Source organism: Bufo gargarizans, chromosome 7 (genome assembly GCF_014858855.1).
Source record: "Bufo gargarizans isolate SCDJY-AF-19 chromosome 7, ASM1485885v1, whole genome shotgun sequence".
Classification (NCBI taxonomy): Eukaryota; Metazoa; Chordata; class Amphibia; order Anura; family Bufonidae; genus Bufo; species Bufo gargarizans.
The window spans coordinates 54,900,393-54,920,904 of record NC_058086.1 but is presented as its reverse complement, the minus strand read 5'-3'; the positions used below and the strand labels follow the sequence as shown (position 1 = coordinate 54,920,904).

General features: G+C 45.5%; 1 protein-coding gene across 2 annotated transcripts; it reads right to left on the bottom strand.

Annotated features, from left to right (window-relative positions):
• Positions 1-871: 871 nt before the first annotated feature.
• On the bottom strand, positions 872-20,509 carry TMEM59 (transmembrane protein 59). Of its 2 annotated transcripts, none has more exons than XM_044300610.1 (8): positions 20,322-20,509; positions 15,317-15,419; positions 12,098-12,192; positions 8,184-8,336; positions 7,176-7,257; positions 6,967-7,066; positions 5,727-5,835; positions 872-3,365 (listed from the first exon to the last, which is right to left on the bottom strand). In XM_044300610.1, exons 1-8 carry the CDS (start codon positions 20,466-20,468, stop codon positions 3,210-3,212), a joined length of 945 nt encoding a protein of 314 aa, XP_044156545.1. In that variant the 5' UTR covers positions 20,469-20,509; the 3' UTR covers positions 872-3,209. The 2 variants fall into 2 exon arrangements, with proteins under 2 accessions (XP_044156545.1, XP_044156544.1); XM_044300609.1 differs by having other exon boundaries at positions 6,967-7,069; positions 20,322-20,508.
• Positions 20,510-20,512: the final 3 nt, after the last annotated feature.

Here is a 20,512-nt window from a genome sequence, read left to right as displayed (position 1 = left end):
CTTGCTACGGTCATGTTAGTTTGTGGGTTGCAATGCACCACACTGATCTCTGGCTATGTGACATCTCACCGCCAAAGTCGTTGTGTAGGCTAAACTAGACAAGGTAGAAACATACACGCGCTGCAAACCTAAGCATGCATGTGTGGTGGAGCTGTGTGAAACAGAATGTGCACGACCAGCTTTTCCAAACACTGCACATATGCATTAACGGGGCTCTCTGGGACCCAGCAACTTTTTTTTTTCTTTAAATGACTTATATCTTGCCTGCTGAAGAAAGCTTCCAATATACTTAACAGGGTGGTGCAGTTAGTGTATACTGATGACCTATCCTCAGAATAGGTCATTGATACATGTTCGGCGGTGGTCCGACACCTGGCACCCCGCCGATCAGCTGTTTGGAGAGGAGGCGGCGCTCCATGCGAGCGCTACTTCTTCACTACACTGCCCGTCATCTTGGAAGGGAGTGTAATTACAAGTACTTGCTCCATCATTTGGATGTAGCGACTACTTGTAATTCTACTAAACCGCCATTGCAAGAGAGACGACGCGCAGAGTAATGAAGAAGAAGCAGCGCTCGCATGGAGCAGCCTCCTCTTCTAACAGCTGATCGGTGGGGGTGCTCGGTGTCGCCCCCCCCCCCCCCTTCCCGATCTCTTGATGAGCAATCCTGAGCATACATACATCAATATTAACCCCTGCACAACCCCTTTAAAGTCTCGAAGTTGCATGGATCAGCCGCTCTGGCACCCAGTCATGTGATGCTCCTGACGTCACATGGATGGGTTCCAGGGTGCCCAAGGTACATTTTATATCATTACTTACAGGTGGAATGCTATGCCGTAAAAATAAAAAGACCAGCCGACAAACCAAATTCACATTTTGTGATTTAATTTTATTAAAGGAGAACTGCAGATTTACACTTCATATCCCTTGTGAAGCAAACATTCCACACTGCTACATCCTGAACAGTTTGTGGATGTGTCTGGCTGTAGTTGATAACATTTTGAAATCTGTAAAGTTTGTTCTTAAAAACAAAATTGTGCCTTTACCGACATCCCAACGCTTAATAATGTTTTGTAACTTTGTTGTTTTATAGTTTCTATCCACATTACCAAAATCTGCTGGTTGCCCAGGGAAACAGACAGCGCGGCATCTCCACCGTCAGACATGTGACCTAACAGCTACCCGTGGAACTCATCTGCTCCAATAATGCTCTGGTAACCAGAATCTAGCAGAATTCTGAATTTAAACATTGGTCATGAGTTGGGAAGGAACTGGGTAACTCAATTCACAGCAACCAATTAAAAGGTCAGCTTTTATTTCATGGGAGAACTTTAGGAGATGAAAGCTGAGCTGATTGGTTGCCTTGGATTTTTGGAACAATTTTGCTAAATGAGGCCCAGTATCATTACAGAATAAGCAAATCAATATTAAAAGGGTATTCCCATCTTATAAAGAGATGATCAACCTGCGGCCAGCAAGCTGTTGTAAAACTACAACTCCCACCATGCCCTGCTGTAGGCTGATAGCTGAAGGCTGTCTGGGCATGCTAGGAGTTGTAGTTTTGCAACAGCTGGAGGGCCGCAGGTTGAGCATCCCTGGTATAGAGAATAGATGGGGGTACGACCTCTGGAATCGATCCTGATAATGAAGGAGCAGCAACGCTCATTTTCCACGGAATCTACTTTACTCTTTTTCCTGGCACCCTGGATCCCTGGCCATCGCAGTGCATGGTATTGCAGTGTGGCCTCATTAAAGTGAATGGATCTGGCTTCAGTATCCTGACCAGCTGTTTGGCCAGGAAACTGCTGGGCAGAATTAATGCCGTACCATGCTAAACCAGCGCTGCGCCCCCTTCATTCTCAAGGTCTGTGGGTCCTAGAAGACAAATCCCCACCGATCATAAAGTGACAGCACGACACTGTGGCCAAGTGCAAGTTGGGGCGACATATCCCTGGAGCTGGGAAAACAAAGACCAGGCAACCAGTATCGAGAGATTCAGCAAAGGGTGCAAAGTGTCGAATAAAAGCAAAGTTTTTCTTCACGGCAACTTTGTTCTGTAATTGTGAAACACTAGCAGGAATCAGCGACAGAAACCTGGAAGCAAAAAGGTTCTCACCCACTATTATACAAATTTTTAATTCCTAACATTGCCTAAAATTTCTTTAGAGACTTTGCTGTGATTGTCCTGAGTCACCAACCAAGAGAATATGAGTTTTGTTTTTTTGTTGCTCCTATTAGATGAGAGAAAGTCGGAAGCTCTGCCAATCATTTAAAGTGCGCCTATCATTTCAGAAAACTTTTGACATGTCATAGTTCTGATCAGCGAGGGGGTCAAATGCCGAGACCCTTACAATCTGTTCACCTTGAGTAGTGCCCTCTTTCAGCTCTCGGAGAAGTAGGTTTCGAAGTGTACAGACTGATTACAGCCCAAGGGGAACAGTACTCCGCCATTTTACCTGCACCTCCACTGGTCAAAACCTCTGTTACTGTGGCATGTCAAATATCTTCAGAAAAGCTAGATACACTTTAACGTATATTAATGGTGGGCAAATCAACCGCTATTATCTCCGCTATTCATTTTTCAGAGCCAAAGTGTGCAATTAATAGGCTGTTAGTTCTTCAGAATGTAAAAGATTTAAGTAAAAGTTACAGGTGTAGATATATTCCTGGCACCCAGTATAAGCTATAGATATAATGTGCACCCCTGGAGGGCTTATTTTAGGAGAAATAAAAAGCCTGCTTTGCAGGCGATCCTCTGTTGCACAGTCCAAGGGCAGGTTTTCTGGATCACTGCTCTCATATTAACCTGTAAACAGCCAAAAAAGAATTCAATGAATGCAACAAAGAAACGCTGGAAAGCCGACTCTTCTATAGATAAAAGCAAAGCAGATTCACACCAAGAACAGGATATCACCTACCTGTATATAAGAAAGCTTTACAGAAGACATAAAATTAGAAAGAAAAATTAGGAAACCTAGCCACCCCGACGGTGAAAAGATCACATCACATCCCTTGTAGGATGCAAATAGTTCTAAACTAGAATATAAAAGTCCACATCACAGACTCCCCCTTTCCCTAAAGCCACCCAGAGTATGAATTCTGACAGTCAGATAGTTTGATTCCATAGTTTTACTAAAAATCCACATTGCAACTGATGCCCCTCAAAAGTGGTGGCATGGAGAGAGAGGAGCGGCTGGAGAGCTGGCCTAAATGTCAGACTTGGCCAGGTCCACTTTAGTGGGTAAAGGTCCAGCGTCTTCATTTTCCTGGGGAAGACCGTGGACAACTACTAGAGATGCGGGGGGGTATTTGTAAAGCTTCTGCTCATTCAGGTATTCCAGATCTCCGTAGATGCTCAGTTTCTGAAAGACAAATGTAATGAAATGTCATCACCAGCATAAGGTTCATATCTGTATTGTGTTTTATACACAGTTATTAAGTGTCACTCCTGTTTCAGGGATGTCCGTTATTGCAACTTATGATGTAAGCATTTTACTTATCACAACCATACGAGCTGTTGTGAATCAACCACTTTTTGAGATTTGCTGGTCACGTACAGATAGGTACCAGGATATACTGATAGTAGTCAAGGAAAGAGCTCATATCATACACAAAATAATTGGCAAATCTCCGTACACGGGGATTATAGCATTCTCTGCTAGTGATAAACCCTGTGCACTGAAAGCCATTCACAGGGGCAGTCTTAAAGTGGTCCCCCTTGGCCGGACCTGTATAGGGAAGCTTACTTACCCGCTTCCTGGCAGTGGCTCCCAGCTCCTTCTCCTCCAGGCCTGCAATTCTCCACTGGGCGCCAACGATGTCAAAATCCGGTTTGACATCGCTGCAGCCAATCATGGTCACATGACGCAAGGGGCCAGTGATTAACTGCAGCAATGTCAAACTGGATGTTGACATCTAGGGAGCCAGTGCTGAAAGCAGGTAAGTAATCTTTCCTTTACAGGTGGGTGTGGTGGTGTGCGTGCGTGCATGCGTGTTACCAAAAAACAACAATTCTTTAACAACCCCTTTAAGTTAGAAATAGCAGAGATATAAATGAATTACAAGTTTTACTGCATGTTTCCCCATAAAAATATACAATCAATCTGCTCAGCTCCTCCTGCTATATACCATGCTGCCTGCAGTTTACACTGCATTTTCATGGTGAAAGGTCAATTTTAACCCCCGTCGCTACCAGCGCCGTACATGTAGTGAAGTACAAACAAGGCGCCCGCTCACGCGTGCAGCGGGTGTCAAGGCTGGCGGGTCTCCATTGTTTCAGAAAGCAGAGACTCGCCGACTGCGGTCATTGAAGCCTTTAGATGCCGTGATCACGGCATCTAAACGGTGAAAAACCCAGAAGCGCAAGCTTCTTACCGGCATTCTCTGCGGCCAAAGAGGATGAGGGTAATTGATTTCAATGCGCTGGGTCTTGCTGAAGAGACCCAGGGCATTTAAGCTGCAATTCTTATTTTGGCCAGCCCCCCCAAATAATATACTTACCTGGCTCCCCGCACTGCCGCTGCTGATTCCCTCCGTGTGCGGATGAAAGCACCCGGTGTCGGGGGGGGGGGGGGATGCAGCCAATGGCAGGCGGGCGCAGGGAGCGTGGAGCCAGGTAAGTATATTCAGTGTGGGGGCCCACCATATGGGGAGTCTTTTTATACCCTCGGACGACCCCTTTAATGGATCTAAAAAATGTATGATTGTTCAGAATGAAAAATAATATAATTATTGGATTTTGTAGGCTCAAATACAAGCTTCAAAACCATAAAAAAGTAAAAAAAAAAAATTTCAAATATCTTAAAAAAATATAGGTTTAAATCACCCCCATTTCAGTAGAATAAAAAAATATATATGTAAATAACAAAAAATATAAACATCATGGGTATCACCGCGACCGAAGCCCATACTATTAAAATATTTTTCCAATATGGCGAATGGCGTAACGGAAAAAGGTTAAAAATATCCAATTTGAAATTTTTTCATCGCTTCTCTCACCCCAAAAAAGTCATAAAATGTGATTAAAAAGTCACACGCTCCAAAATGGTATCAATAAAAACAGATTGTCTCGCAAAAAATGAGCGCCCGTATAGTTCAGCAGATATAACTATAATAAAAGTTAATAAAGTTATGGGGGTCAGAATATGGTGAAGTAAACAAAGAAAATTTTCTCAAACAATTTAGGTTTACACTATTTGGACATAAAAACCTACACATGTGGGGTATCGTTGTAATCGTACTAATCCAGAGAATGAAGGGCACAGGTCAGTTTTGCCACAAACTGAACGCCGTGGGAACAAAAGCCGTAAAACGGTGGAGGTACTGCGTTTTTCTTTCAATTCCACCCCATCTGAAATTGTTTTCCCGCTTCCCACTGCATTGTATGCCATATTAAATGGTGGCATTAGAAAGGACAACTTGTCCCATGAGAAATGTGCCCTCATACAGCTATGTAAACGGAAAAATAAAAAAAAAGTTATGGCTCAAGGAAGATGGGGAAGAAAAATGAAAACGCAAAAACCTCTGGTATTCTAAGGGTTAAGGTAGTTTACATAAACTATGTTGTGAACACTAGTGTGGAGGGAACATTTTATTTTCCTCCAGATTCATGACAGTTACATTGCTATGAGCTAGAAAACAGGTTAAACAATCCAACAAAACAGGTTAAGCAGGGCCGACGTCACTTTTTTAGGGCCATGTAATCTTGGCAGTAGGCAGTTTACCTCAGAAGGGATATACTGATCCGACGCGGTTGCCACTGTCGCACAACAAATCCAGAGCAGAACCAGGATAGACAGAAGCAATGTTGCAGTCAGCAGCCAATTAGAGTTCCTGAATAGGGATACAAGACATAAGTGTTAATACCAAAACAATGTCAGACTGGCATTATAGGACTGTCTACTAAACAAGCATGTGGCTTGGCCTCAAAGTATGGCAGGGCCTTTCAACGTTCCCCCCCCAGATACTATTCCTGACCATGTATTGTGTTGCACTCACTTGAATTGCTCTGGATTGTACGCAATTCCCTGCAAAAAGCTAGGTCAGAAAATGCAAAGCTGCGTAGCCCCTTCTTTCTAGGATTCAGCAGAGGCCTACACCATCGCTCAAGGATCAGACATTGATGCTGAGTCTAATAAACATCAATGTATATGATGGGGGGCAAAAAATCTGTTCACCATTTTTCACTTAAGTGTTTAAACCTTTTTACTAAGGGGACGCCAAGGCCAAAATTCTGCCAGCAGCCGCGTGGTTTACAATGGAAGGCAGCACTGCAGTTTGCACGGCCATCAGTTTAAAGTCTCTTCTTGGCGTAGTGTCCAGAAGAACAAAAGTGAAAGCGGCAGCTGGTGTCCACTCGCCGTTTAGCTTCATTCAATAGAGTTAAGGCACGAGCGGGTCCGCGACAATCAAAGTGAACAACTATAGCGGTTTGTGCTGAGGAGTATGCTCGTGTGAATGTACCCTTAGAGTGATAATCAGCTACCACTCACTTACTTTCCTAAGAATAACATGGCTGCTTTCTTTTCAGAAGCTGTTTCGGGGAGCTGCCATGCTCCCTGTAGCACTGGGGAGCGCAGCCGGCTCCCGACAGCTCTCCAAGCACAGCGCCGTACATAGTGCTTGGTATTGCAGCTCAGCCCCTTTCACTTCTATGGGACTGAGCTGCAACTAGGCCATGTGACTGATATACAGTGAAGCCACATGGCCTAGGAAGAGGATATCCTGAGGATAGGTCATCATTATCATTTACAGGGTAACCCGTTTAAATTCTTATTTGAATGCACACATAACATTGGAAGTCATGCAGAAAGGACCATGTATATGTGGTTGTAGTCAATTCAATCACTGGGATCATCAGAGCATATAATAACCTTGTAGGTTTCAGTAATTCCCTGTAATTTCCACCGTTAACTAGGTGGCAGTACTGAAGACTGGCCGGGTGTGTGTAGACGAGAAACTTACATTGAGAAACACTTCATAATCCCTTCTCCTCCATCTAGCTCCAGAATGCTAGCTCTTCGGCTCCAAAGGCCCTCGCCAACTGAATGCCCATTTCCTAAATCTGCTGCCAAGTAAAAAAAATAATAATTACACACACACACACACATATATATATATTCCTTACTGCCTCAAACACAAATGATTTTCTAAACATTATATAAGAGACTTACAAGGCACAGCGTCCAGCATGTTTCCTCTTGGTGATAGGTCTTCTGGCTCCAGTGGTGGCATCTGCTGAATTTCTGGCTGAGACTGAACAAATGAATCAAGAGAAGAAGTAAGTAAATGTGCTTTATGCAATAATCATGTGTCGTGTTCAATATACGTCACTATACATACAACAGGAGCATTCCCCAACGTATAACCACTGTACAGTCATTGGCATATGTCGTCCATTGACAACAATGCAGAATATATACCGTAAAGTATACTTTTTTTTTTTTTTGCAGTGCCCCACTGTACAGGAAAGCACGTTTTCCTCTTCAAGGATTGCAAGACGCTTACAGGGGGTCCGCAATAGATGTGCATCGGCCGTGTCCACCCCGCACCACGGATCGCGGACCCATTTACTTGAATGGGTCTGCAATTACGGAGATGCGGGACGGATCGGAAACCCACGGAAGCACTACGGAGTGCTTCCGTGGCTTTCTGTCCGTGCCTCCGCACTGCAAAAAAGAAGTCGGATCGCGGACCCCATTCAAGTGAACGGGTCCGCGATCCGCATGCGGCTGCCCCACGGTCGGTGCCCATGCATTGTGGAACGCAATTTGCGGTCCTGCAGCACGGGCCCGGCCAGCACACGGTCGTGTACATGAGACCTTAGCTAGAGGTATTATGCAGAAGATGGCGGACTGATCCTGTATATTATCCTTCCCTTCGTCTCTACTCATTAGGATGTTTTTCACTCCCCAGGCCTAATATAAACTGAAATGATGAAAGAGGACTGAGAACAGATGCAGGATATACAGAGGAACATTGACAGCTGCTGTATTCTGTATACGTCACGTTTTGCTTGAAAATAACAATAACCTTTTTCCTCTCGTCTCTGAAAATGCCTTCTTTTCTCCCTGTCTCTGCGCACTATATTTTCCAGACCCACTTCCCATATTTTAGACACTCCAAGCCGGTTTTACATTTATAAGGACGGGGTACACAGAGATGAGACGTGTTGCACATACCTGCACCACAAGGATGTGTCCATTATCGGCTTGTATGTAGAAAGTCCAGGATGATGTCATGAAGCTCTGTGCAGAATCCATCATATCACTCCAGAAAGCTTTTACTATTGTCAAAGGAAAGAGAATGTGTATTCGTGGCACCATGTCAGAGAGCTGGAATGAGAAGACGACATATTACATCTTGCATATGGCCCAGCTGAACTGCAGATATTTTAAAGGGGTATTCTCATCACATATGGGGGGCATATGGCTAGGATACTCTGGGACACGCACCTACAAGGAGAACAGATCGGGGAGAGCTGTGGCTGGAGGACCCCGGGTTTCCCTCGGTCCGTCCACCACCAAGCGCTGCTCCTATACAAGTGAATGGGAGTGCACTGCGCGCGAGCGGCCCCTGCTCCCATTCATTTCTATGGGGCAGATGGAAATAGCCGAGCCAGCGCTCGGCTATTTTCGGCGGCCCTATTTAAACGAATGGAGGGCGGCTGCGCATGCACAGTGCGCCCTCCATTCATGTCCCCGCTCCGTTCTCATTTTAGGTGCGGGTTCCAGAGGTGGGACCAGCCCCTGTCAGACAATGGGGGCATATTCTAGCGATATGCCTCCATTGTATGCGATTGAAAACCCCTTTAATGGGATAGTTCCATCAGAGACTACCTCTCTCAGGTTAGAGACACTGACTTAAAGAGCCTCTGTCAGCATACATTAAACCAGGCATATAGGCCGGTAGGGTTGATCATGCTGATTATGAATTTCTGTGGTCTCATTCCTGAGCAGAGCAAGTTTTTATTGATAAGTAAATGAGCTTACTGGAGCACCGAGGGGTTGGCCAGAGCCCTGGGAGCACCAGTTAGTAACACCCATACAGCTTTAGTCCCTCCCACCTCCCCAGGATTGACAGGGTTATGCATCTTGTCTTCTAGCATCTGCGCTGCCTCACGGTCTCAGCGCTTGCGCTGCTCTGAGACTGAGAGGTACGGTGTAGGAAAACAGAGTTAGACATGTTTATGTCCCTGTCAATCCAGGGGACGGAACTAAAGCTGTAGGGTTGTTACCAACTGGTGCTACAAAATATTCTAAAGCCTAAGCGGCCCATAACCTAACTTGACCCAGGTAGTAAATCAATTAAAATTTTACTTTTATTTGTGTAATTAAACAGCCGTGAGGCAACACACAGGTTAAAAGCTTTGTTTGCCACTCCTTTGTCTGCAGGCATGTCGCCTGAGCGGGCGGTGGAGATGTGCACAATCTCCTCTCACTCTTTAACACCCAGCATTTAATTACCAGCGAGTCCGTTTATATTGACCACCAGCTTAGTAACGCAGGTATGTATTTTGATCTGACACTATCAGTAGCTGTCAGACCTGTGATTGAACGTCAGTTAATTTACTGACATTCACAGGCCCTAGATACGTGGCTGGGTCTGTGTGCCTTATTTTAAGAGCTGGTAGGTTGTAATCAAGTTACTTCACTGACTGTACACGTCCTCTGACAACGTTGAGAACTTATCGGACACTGTGTCAGTAGTTGTCAGATACTTGTTTTTTTTACATACCGTCACTGACATTTCTATGCCCGAGGTGCATGGCAGAAGTAGTGTGCCCTTATTTTGGAACCTTCCAGTTGTAGGATTTCCAATCAGTTACTTCACCGACATACAAATGTTCTCACAGCGTTGAGAAATTATCCGACACTATGTGAATGCGGATTCGTTCACACACAGTCACACCGCACACATCCCTTATATAGCCACTACCTAAACTGCTGCATTTGGCTTACTAGCTAGTGCACTGGCTGGAATACACGTTCGCTAGCTAAACTAGCTGACTATTTGACAGTTGGCTCACTGGCTAGTGCTGCGGCTGAAGTGCAAAAGCGCCATCACTAGATTGTGATTACTGATTGCCTAGCTGACATTATTAGCTCGCTAACTACATTGGAAAGGACAATCACACACTTAAAAAGCTGCATCTGCCCCCCCGACATGTTTCGCCAGTAACCTGGCTTCATCAGGGGTGGGGCAGAGCTGAGGACGGCAGCCAAATGCAGGGTTTAAAACACCAGATTACTTGATTGTCAGATGTCACATCCATTCACATTAGTGGAAGGGAACCAAAGACGCTGGGAAAAGCCAATCAGCTTCCACATGCAGCCTCCCCATCCAAACCCCTGGACGAATTACAGCGAGGCAGGGGGCGTGTCCTGATCACGTGATGCGCAGGTCCTGCTCTGCGCTCCAACTTGTAGCTAATGAAAAATACCAGCTGGTTATCGCGCATGATCAGATAGGACGTGTACATCAGTGAAGTAACTTGATTACAACCTACCAGCTCTTAAAATAAGTGCACACAGACCCAGCCACGTATCTAGGGCCTGTGAATGTCAGAAAATTAACTGACGTTCAATCACAGGTCTGACAGCTACCGATAAAGTGTCAGATCAAAATACATACCTGTTTTCTGCAGCGTTACTAAGCTGGTGGTCAATATAAACGGACAAGCTGGTAATTAAATGCTGGGTGTTAAGGAGTGAGAGGAGATTGTGCACATCTCCACCGCCCGTTCAGGAGACATCCGGGCACACAAAGGAGTGGCAAACAAAGCTTTTAACCTGTGTGTTGGCTGACGGCCGTTTTAATTACACAAATAAAAGTGAAATTTTAATAGATTTACTATCTGGGTCAAGTTGGGTTATGAGCCGCTTAGGCTTTGGAGTGAGTATTTTGTAGGCGACGCACCTGTACCCAGGTATTGGTCCCTCTTGAGAATTACCAACTGGTGCTCCGAGGCTCTGGCTGGCCCCTCAGGGATACAGGAAGCTAATTTACATATCAATAAAAACTTTCTTTTAATCGGGAATGGAACCACAGAAATACATACATCGGGGTATTGTTTGTGTAAGCATGATCAACCCTACCAGTCTATATGCCTGGTTTAATAGGGTTGATCATGCGGACAGATGCTCTTTGAATGTAGTATTACAAGAATGCCATGTAGATGAAGGTCCATCCGTGTAAGGGCGTTTTTACAGTCCACAAAACATGGATACCTGCAGAAATGTCCTATCCTTGTCCACAACATGTTCTATTTTTTTGAGGGGACCATGGAACAGACTGAAACTATGGCCGTGTGCATGAGCCCTAATACTTGGATGGCTAGAGTCTGCCAGAGTAGCTCATAGCGAGGATACAGGGCACAAAACCCTCTGTCCTAACAGGGACAGGAGCTCTCTTAATGGGACAACGCCCCTAAAGAGGTTTACCCCGGAACAACAATAATTCCTTATCAACAAGATAGGAGATAAGTGTCTGATCGTTGGGGATCCCACTGCTATCTGTCTATCCCATAGGGTTGAGTAGAGCAGCAGCGGATATGTGTGACTGCAGCTCCATTCAAACGTTGCCACGAATGGTGATGCCCCAGTGGTCGAACCCCCGCCAATCACGCACTTATCTCCTATCCTGTGCCCCTTTACTCACAGCCTTTGGACATGCAGCATAGAAACATAGAAACATAGAATGTGTCGGCAGATAAGAACCATTTGGCCCATCTAGTCTGCCCAATATACTGAATACTATGAATAGTCCCTGGCCCTATCTTATATGAAGGATGGCCTTATGCCTATCCCATGCATGCTTAAACTCCTTCACTGTATTTGCCGCTACCACTTCTGCAGGAAGGCTATTCCATGCATCCACTACTCTCTCAGTAAAGTAATACTTCCTTATATTACTTTTAAACCTTTGCCCCTCTAATTTAAAACTGTGTCCTCTTGTGGTAGTTTTTCTTCTTTTAAATATTCTCTCCTCTTTTACCTTGTTGATTCCCTTTATGTATTTAAAAGTTTCTATCATATCCCCTCTGTCTCTTCTTTCTTCCAAGCTATACATAACAGCATGGTAATGTTGTTCTCACCTCGTCTTGTCGCTTCTCTGCAAAAGGCATCTGACTGTGACAGCCCAGGATACAGGCATACTGCTCATTGGACTGTGGATAGGCCTCAATACAAGCTGTAGAAAAAAAAAGCAGTAGGGCTGTGTTCACACCTCGTGGTTTTAACACATTTGTCTATTGATGTTTACGCCTTGGGAAGGCATTACAAAAAAAAAATAATAATAATAATAAATTCCATTTCATTCTGTTGAATTTATCAAAAGTAATCCTAACGTTGCGAGTATACACAGTGCTGCGTTTGCGGTTTTCAAAAACCTCAGCTTTTCCTCTGACGTGCTTTCTTACTGACTGCATTGTATTTAAGGGTGTATTTTCAACTATGTTTCTTGGCGACTCTGCAAGTGCTTGGTTGAGGAAGTAGATAAAACTAAAATACAAAAGGCGACCAAAACAAAAAAAAAAAAAAAACACAAACATAGAAACTGCAGTTATATTTTAAAGAAATACATGCAATTTTATAATGAGTGACATTCGATTACGAATCTCAGATGTTATCGTATCAGAGTGAGGGCTTAGTCTATATATAATATTCGCATCTATTTGCATTTTCTTCAGTGATTTATAAATGTAGCCATGCTCATCCGCATATTCATTTATCACATCGTGCAGGATGTTTTTTTTTATCTTTATTAGGTGATTTGTGTTTAGTTTATAATGAGTTACACCAGGCGTCTCTAGTGGGCTTTCTGCCACCATGCGACAGTACCGGAATAAGGCTCTTCGGCTACTTTCACACTTGCGTTTTTGTTGGATTCGTCATAGACCAGCAAAAGCGCTTCAGTTAATACAACCGTCTGCATCCGTTATGAACGGATCTGGTTGTATTATCTTTAACATAGCAATGACGGATCCTTCTCTAAAACCATTGTAAGTCAATAGGCGCCGGATACGTTTTCTTTTGTGTCAGAGAAACCTGATCCTTCTCCATTGACTTACATTGCGAGTCATGACGGATCCGTCTTGCTCCGCATCCCAGGACGCACTCAAACGCTGCTTGCAGCGCTTTTGTGAGCGTCATGGGAATGCAACCGAAATGAAACGGAATGCGTTCTGGTGACTCCGTTCAGTTCAGTTTTGTCACCATTGACAATGAATGGGGACAAAACTGAAGCGTTTTCCCCCCGCTATTGAGATCCTATAACTGATCTCAATAGAAGAAAGGGAAAACGCTGGTGTGAAAGTAGCCTTAGACAGAAATCATAGACATTAATTTATGATTAAAATCCTAATGTCCGTCACATAAAAATACAAGAAAAATGGTGGGGAAAACGATGTACATAACTCTGGAACAGTTTAATCATTCTTTGTATTACACAGGCATCAGGCGGTAATAGAGTCTAAGTGACGCCATATAGCATCTATGAATGCTAAATATTTAAATGGATGAAGACACCTAAAACCAGAGTCACTATATAGAAAACATCTGGGCTATAAACAGACAGCGGCGAGACATCTGCCGATCCTCAGACACCCCGGGGTTCCCGCCAGATTCCATGCCTAGACTTGATATTCTTATCTATCTACCCATCGAGAAGCATTCTCATCTGATCGGTAGAATGGGCGATGGGGTCAGCCATATTATGGTAAAGTGGGATTCAACCTCTGCGCTATTACGGAGAATGAGGATCCCCAAGTCACTATTTCTGGCCAAAGAGTGGGCTGTCTCCCTCCATAGACGTGAATGGGACAGCTGGAAACAGGTGGGCGCTCAGTAGTTACTTCTGCAAACTCTCTGGCTGGAACAGAGTACTCCTCGCCATCGTAGGAACTTGATGGTCTTCAGCAAGTGTAAATGGGCCTTCACAAGGTCCCTAAGCACTGTATGTACATTCACAGACTCCTTAAAGGGGTTCTCTGCATTTTTCTTACTGATGATCTATCCTTAGAATAGGTCATCAGCATCAGATCGGCGGGGTCTGATGCACAGGATCTGCTGTTTGAGAAAGGAGCAGCGCTCGCGGTGGCGCTGTGGCCTTCTCGCTGCTTCCTGCACGCCAGCGACATCATTTCTTTGGAGCTGAGCTGTGCACAGACCACGTGACATAGTCGTGATGTCACTGGCCTGCGGGAAACAGCAAGAAGGCCGCGGTGCTACCGCTTTGAAAAGGCTGCTGCTTTCTCAAACAGCTCTTGAGCGGGGGGTTCTAGGTGTCAGACCCCCACCAATCAGATGCTGATGACCTATCTAATCAGTGAGAAAAAGAAAACCTCTAAAGCCCCCCCCCCCCCCCCACGCATTAGTGTATTGACGGACAAACCTGTGGAGAACGGCTGTTTCGGCCAACAGTCTAATTTTTTGTGGGGAGCTCCCAACTCTTTCCTGACAGAAGAGAAAGATGGGGGCAAAGCGAATATTTTCGCCTGATCCTTTTGTTCTCCTGGGAGATAAGACGGCAGAAGTGTCTGGCAGAGTTTTTCTCCCTTCTCCTCATTAATTACATATGTAAGTCTGGGCGTTTATGTGCGAGCCGGGAGAGATTGCTGGCGTTGAATGGTCACTCAGCTGACAGCTACTGAATGTGTATGGCCGACCTAAAGGCCCTATTACACGGGCAGACAGAGCAGACGATTGTCGGGAAGGAAGCATTCCCTTTCATCAATCGCCTGCTCGCTAGTAATGCATCGCTCGTCCCTATACGGTCTCATTGTTTTCCGGCAGCAGAGCGCCTATTTGACAGGGCCATCTGCCGCGGGCAAACCAGGATTTTTTAACATGTTAAAAGATCCTGATTACCTGATGAACGAGCAGGTTCTCGTTCATCGGGTAATCAGCGGCAGTCTTACACTGCCAGATGATCGCATGCTGACGCACGTTAGCGATCATCTTAACAATAATCTGCCCGTGTAATGGGGCCTTTAGTCACGGGATGTTTTGTGCACACGGCTCAAGATATCCTAACAAAGAAGTTAATGGCTTCCTCTACCACTGAATGGCTCCCTGATCCTCCTACCAGGGAGCGGGCATTTTTAAATGCATATTAGGCTAATCACAGACACTTCCAGCTGGCGTCTCCCGACTCATTCAGATATGAGGGTCCGATCTGTGGTCATGTGATCCCACTAACTTCGGTAAGGACATCTTTCAGAAGCTCTAACATAACAGGGTCTCTCCAAGAAAAAAAAACAACAACCTAGAAACATAATGTATGCCGTTATAACTGTATGCACCCTGCACCTTACCCGATTCACATTCCGTCTTCGTCTTGTTCAAGTCTCCTTCTTCAGCAAACTGACAGATGGAAAACAGGCGACAGCCTCGGTGACAGGCGAACAGCTCCTCCTCCTACAGAGAGAAGATATGGAGAAACTTAAGTCCAAAAGCGTAAAATATGCATCAAACGTCACAAACCTGTGCAGGATGCAGATGAACGTACTATAGTTGCATTTTGAAGTCCCCCACCCTTCAACGAAACGATCCTTGGTGATCCGAGTTCAGTTTCAGTAGACCCATGGGGGTCCTAGTCTTGTGACTATAATACGGGGATTTAAAACTATTCCACAAGATCCGCGTGAAGTTTCGTGCGGATTTATGCGCGTTTCCTCACCATATCCGCAATTTCTAAGAGTGGATCCGAAGAGGTTTTGCTGCACGTATTCTGCAACGCGTGCAGGTGGCCTAAGGGTACGGCCACACAGTTTTTTGGACGAGATTTCGAGGCAGATCTGGCTCTGTGTGGTCGTACATTAAGGATATGTTCACAATTTGCAGTGTGGTGCAGTAAGGCTACATGCACACGACCTTAAGTGTTTTGTGGTCCGCAAATTACCAGCCCAACGTAGAAAATGCCTATTCTTGTCCGCAATTGCAGACAAGAATAGGACAGTTTCTATATTTTTGCGGACCCGCAGAATGGAACTACATATGCGGACAGCACAACAGGTACGGATGCGTACCCTTTCATACAGTCGTGTGAATGAGCCGTTTTGTTGCCATTGCTGGAGTCATCAGACCTGACCGTTCTAGTAGGAGCAGCTATTAGATGCTGGATAGAAGAGGCAAACAACCTGTGACCCAGGGGCAGCTTCCGGCCCCTGATGCCATTCTATGTGGCCCTCAACTATGGGAGCACAGATATGCTTATTACAGGGGCTCGAGTTCTGTCATTAGATGCCAGCTTTATTCTTGTCTCCTTGCTATCATCATAGAGATCAATGCAGATCTTGGTAGACACATAGGACTCAGAGCACCTCCTGGTGCAGAATGTAAGACGTCTGGGTGTTGGATAAGCAGGTTATTTCAGACCTGAGGCGACAAGTTGGAAAAGTATACAATCCGTAAGTGCACTGGTAAAACCTGATTCCTTGCAAATACAGCCCAAAACACCGGAACAGGGAGAGAAACGCAGGTGTAACCGCACAAAGCCTCCTAGGGTACAATCACACGCTGCAGAATTGTCGCAGAAATTTCTCTGACTGTCCCATACATCCGAATGAAGCTTGTAGAAATCCAGCACCAGTCACCTGTATGAATGGATTTCTCAGTCACAGAAATTTCCGTCCCAAATCTGCCACGTGCGAACAGATCGCTATAGAGCTCATGCATGTATGCAAAACAGCGACATATTCGCTACTGCCTCCTGTGCTAGGTTAGTGGAGCCAAAAAGTTGAAAACATTTGCACATGCCCCACTTGGCGTAGACAGTTGCAACTTTTTGTCTTTTATGCCATGCTTTTGTAAAAAGTGGGAGGAGGTGTTGGCATCTGCACAGCCCAGTGCATTTTTAGATAACTCGCGCCAGGTCTCCGGCACAGGTAAAACTCCTGAAATCTAGGATTTCAGAATCTAATTGGCTGCTTCACACAGCGCCTGCACTTTAGGCGAGGTTTCCTGTATTCCGGGGACAACGCTGGCGCCCGATGGATCCCGTTCACTATGATGGGGTCTGTTGGGTGTCCAGCATAAATACCAGCAAGCAGTGGTAGTTTGTTCTTTCTATCCCGCAACCTCCGCTGCAGATGTGAACCAAAGCTTAGGCCTCATGCACACGACCGTAGTTTCGGTCCGCATTATTTGCAGATCAGATGCGGACCTATTCTTTTCAATGGGGGGGGGGGGGTCGCAAAAGATGCGGAGAGCACACCAAAAAAGATAGAACACGTCCTATTCTTGTCATTTTGCAGACAAGAATAGACATTTGTAACATATTGAGGGAAAATGCGGGATGCACACGGCTGGTGTCCGTGTTTTGCAGATGCGCAATTTGTGAATCAAAAAAAGGGATATGGTCCTAGGCATAAGACCTTAGGGCTCATGCACACGAACGTATTGTCTTTCCGTTTTTTTTTTTGCGGACCGTATGCGGAACCATTCATTTCAATTGGTCCGCAAAAAAAATGAATTTACTCCGTGTGCATTCCGTTTCTGTATGTCCGTTCCGCAAAACAAATAGGACATGTCCTATTATTGTCCGCATTACGGACAAGGATCGGACTGTTCGATTAGGGGCTTGCTGTTCCGTTCTGCAAAATACGGAATGCACACGGTAGCCATCCGTCTTTTTTGCGGACTGCAAAATACATACGGTCGTGTGCAAGAGCCCTTACTCTGCACATACGTTTTAACAGCAGGGTTTTATTTTGTGAGACAGGACTGTCTTACTGCGCATTTTAGGAGTACAATATAAGGCTGTGATCATATTGTTTCATCTTGACATTCATTGCGTTCGCTGGGAATCTCTCTCGCTGTGTCAGTCTTTGATGTAACCATTTCTTTGCCATGAGACTGCCTACACTGCCACTACAGAAATTATAAAAAGGAGAATTAAAGGGATACGTTAAATTCTTGCCCGGCGGATGCCAATGGGACACATTTTTTAGCATCTGTTTGGTGTACAGACCTGTTCAGTGTATGTATGTGTAGTGTATATATATATATATATATATATATATATATATATATATATATATATATATATATACACATACACACACACACACATACTGTCTGTCCAAAAAAAAAAAAAAAGTCACCACCAAAAATATTTAGTTGGGCCGCCTTTAGCTTTGATTACGGCACGCATTCGCTGTGACATTGTTTGGATAGGCTTCTGCAATGTCACAAGATTTATTTCCATCCAGTGTTGCATTAATTTTTCACCAAGATCTTGCATTGATGATGGTAGCGTCTGACCGCTGCGCAAAGCCTTCTCCAGCACATCCCAAAGATTCTCAATGGGGTGAAGGTCTGGACTCTGTGGTGGCCAATCCATGTGTGACAATGATGTTTCATGCTCCCTGAACCACTCTTTCACAATTTGAGCCCGATGAATCCTGGCATTGTCATCTTGGAATATGCCTGTGCCAGCAGGGAGGAAAAAATCCATTGATGGAATAACCTGGTCATTCAGGATGTTCAGGTAGTCGCTGACCTCATTCTTGGAGCACATACTGTTACTGAACCTAGACCTGACCAACTGCAGCAACCCCAGATCATAGCACTGCCCCCACAGGCTGGTACAGGAGTTTCCTTTGCATTGTGCGTGTTGATTTCACCAAACGTTTAAGAGATCGCCGATCACGATCATTCAGGATTTTTTTCCCGCCACATTTCTTCCTCGAATACGATGGGTCCCCACTAGTGATGAGCGAACTTCTGTTTTTAGTTCGGCGTCTAAAGTTCGGCTTCCGGTTAGCGGAGAATCCCGATATGGATTCCGACTTCCGTTGTGGTCCGTGGTAGCGGAATCAATAATGGCCGATTATTGATTCCGCTACCACAGACCACAACGGAAGTCGGAATCCATATCGGGATTCTCCGCTAACCGGAAGGCGGACTTTAGACGCCGAACTTAAAACAGAAGTTCGCTCATCACCAGTCCCCACTATCCTTCCAGTTTTTAATAATGCGTTGGACAGTTCTTAACCCAATTTTAGTAGTTTCTGCAATCTCCTTAGATGTTTTCTCTGCTTGATGCATGCCAATGATGTGACCCTTCTCAGACAGACTAACATCTTTTCCGCGACCACGAGATGTGTCTTTCGACATGGTTGGTTAAGAAATGAGAAGCAACTCTTTGCACCAGTTGGGGTTAAATAACCTGTTGCCAGCTGGAAGATAATCGCCCATTCAGTAATTATCCAATAGGAGGCTCATAACTATTTGCTTAGTTAAATCCAGGTGGCGACTTTTTTTTTGGGACAGGCAGTGTAGTATATATATATATATATATATATATATATATATATATATATATATAGAGCACAGGTAGAAAGATGTGGGCAGCACAGCTGTCTGGAAGGTACGGTCGGAGTGCCAGCGGCTGGGGAGGCGATCCACCTCCTAAAATATAAAGACAGAGAATTCCACAGCACATCCAAATAGTAAAAAGTAAAAAAGCGACTTTATTCACCAGACACGCGACGTTTCGATCCGCTCACTGGGATCTTTCTCAAGCAGTGACTGCTTGAGAAAGATCCCAGTGAGCGGATCGAAACGTCGCGTGTCTGGTGAATAAAGTCGCTTTTTTACTATTTGGATGTGCTGTGGAATATATATATATATATGCACCAGGCGTTGCATGGCACATGCGCCAAGCTTACACTATAGTGCGCACATCGCCAGAAAGGCACCCAACTTTCCTAGAATCCTAAATGCACGATGACCGTGATACGCAGATCACATCCGTGTAGGACAACTAGGAAGATTTACCATTTAAAACGACTTTTTATCCCCTGTGGGGCCTAATGGCGGACAGAGCAGCTGCCCGTACAGCGCAGGCTACATCGGCAGCTGCCCGTACAGCGCAGGCTACATCGGCAGCTGCCCGTACAGCGCAGGCTACATCGGCAGCTGCCCGTACAGCGCAGGCTACATCGGCAGCTGCCCGTACAGCGCAGGCTACATCGGCAGCTGCCCGTACAGCGCAGGCTACATCGGCAGCTGCCCGTACAGCGCAGGCTACATCGGCAGCTGCCCGTACAGCGCAGGCTACATCGGCAGCTGCCCGTACAGCGCAGGCTACATCGGCAGCTGTGATGGGAGTTTTCTAGACTTGAATACGGCACAGTCAGCGTCTGACACCAGAGGACAATAGCCTGGGCGCAGCAGGTTCCCTATGGAGACCAGCTTCTTATCAGGGGGCGGTGTGCCCCCTGATAAGAGGCTGGTCTCCATAGGGAACCTGCTGCGCCCTGGCTGTGTACAGGGCTGGGTGGAGGAGGGGCGCTGGTCCTTGAGAACACTTACCTCCGGGTAGGTATGTAGGGGGTAAGTGCCTTCGCACACTTGATGACAGGACGAGCTGTCCCCCAGGGCAGTGTCTAGGGACCCCCGGACCCCCAAAGTGCAACACAGCAACAGCGCGAGCCCGCAAAACAACCGTACGGTCGCCATCTTGCTCCTCTCAGCTGATGGTCAACATCCGGAGTAGGACGTAC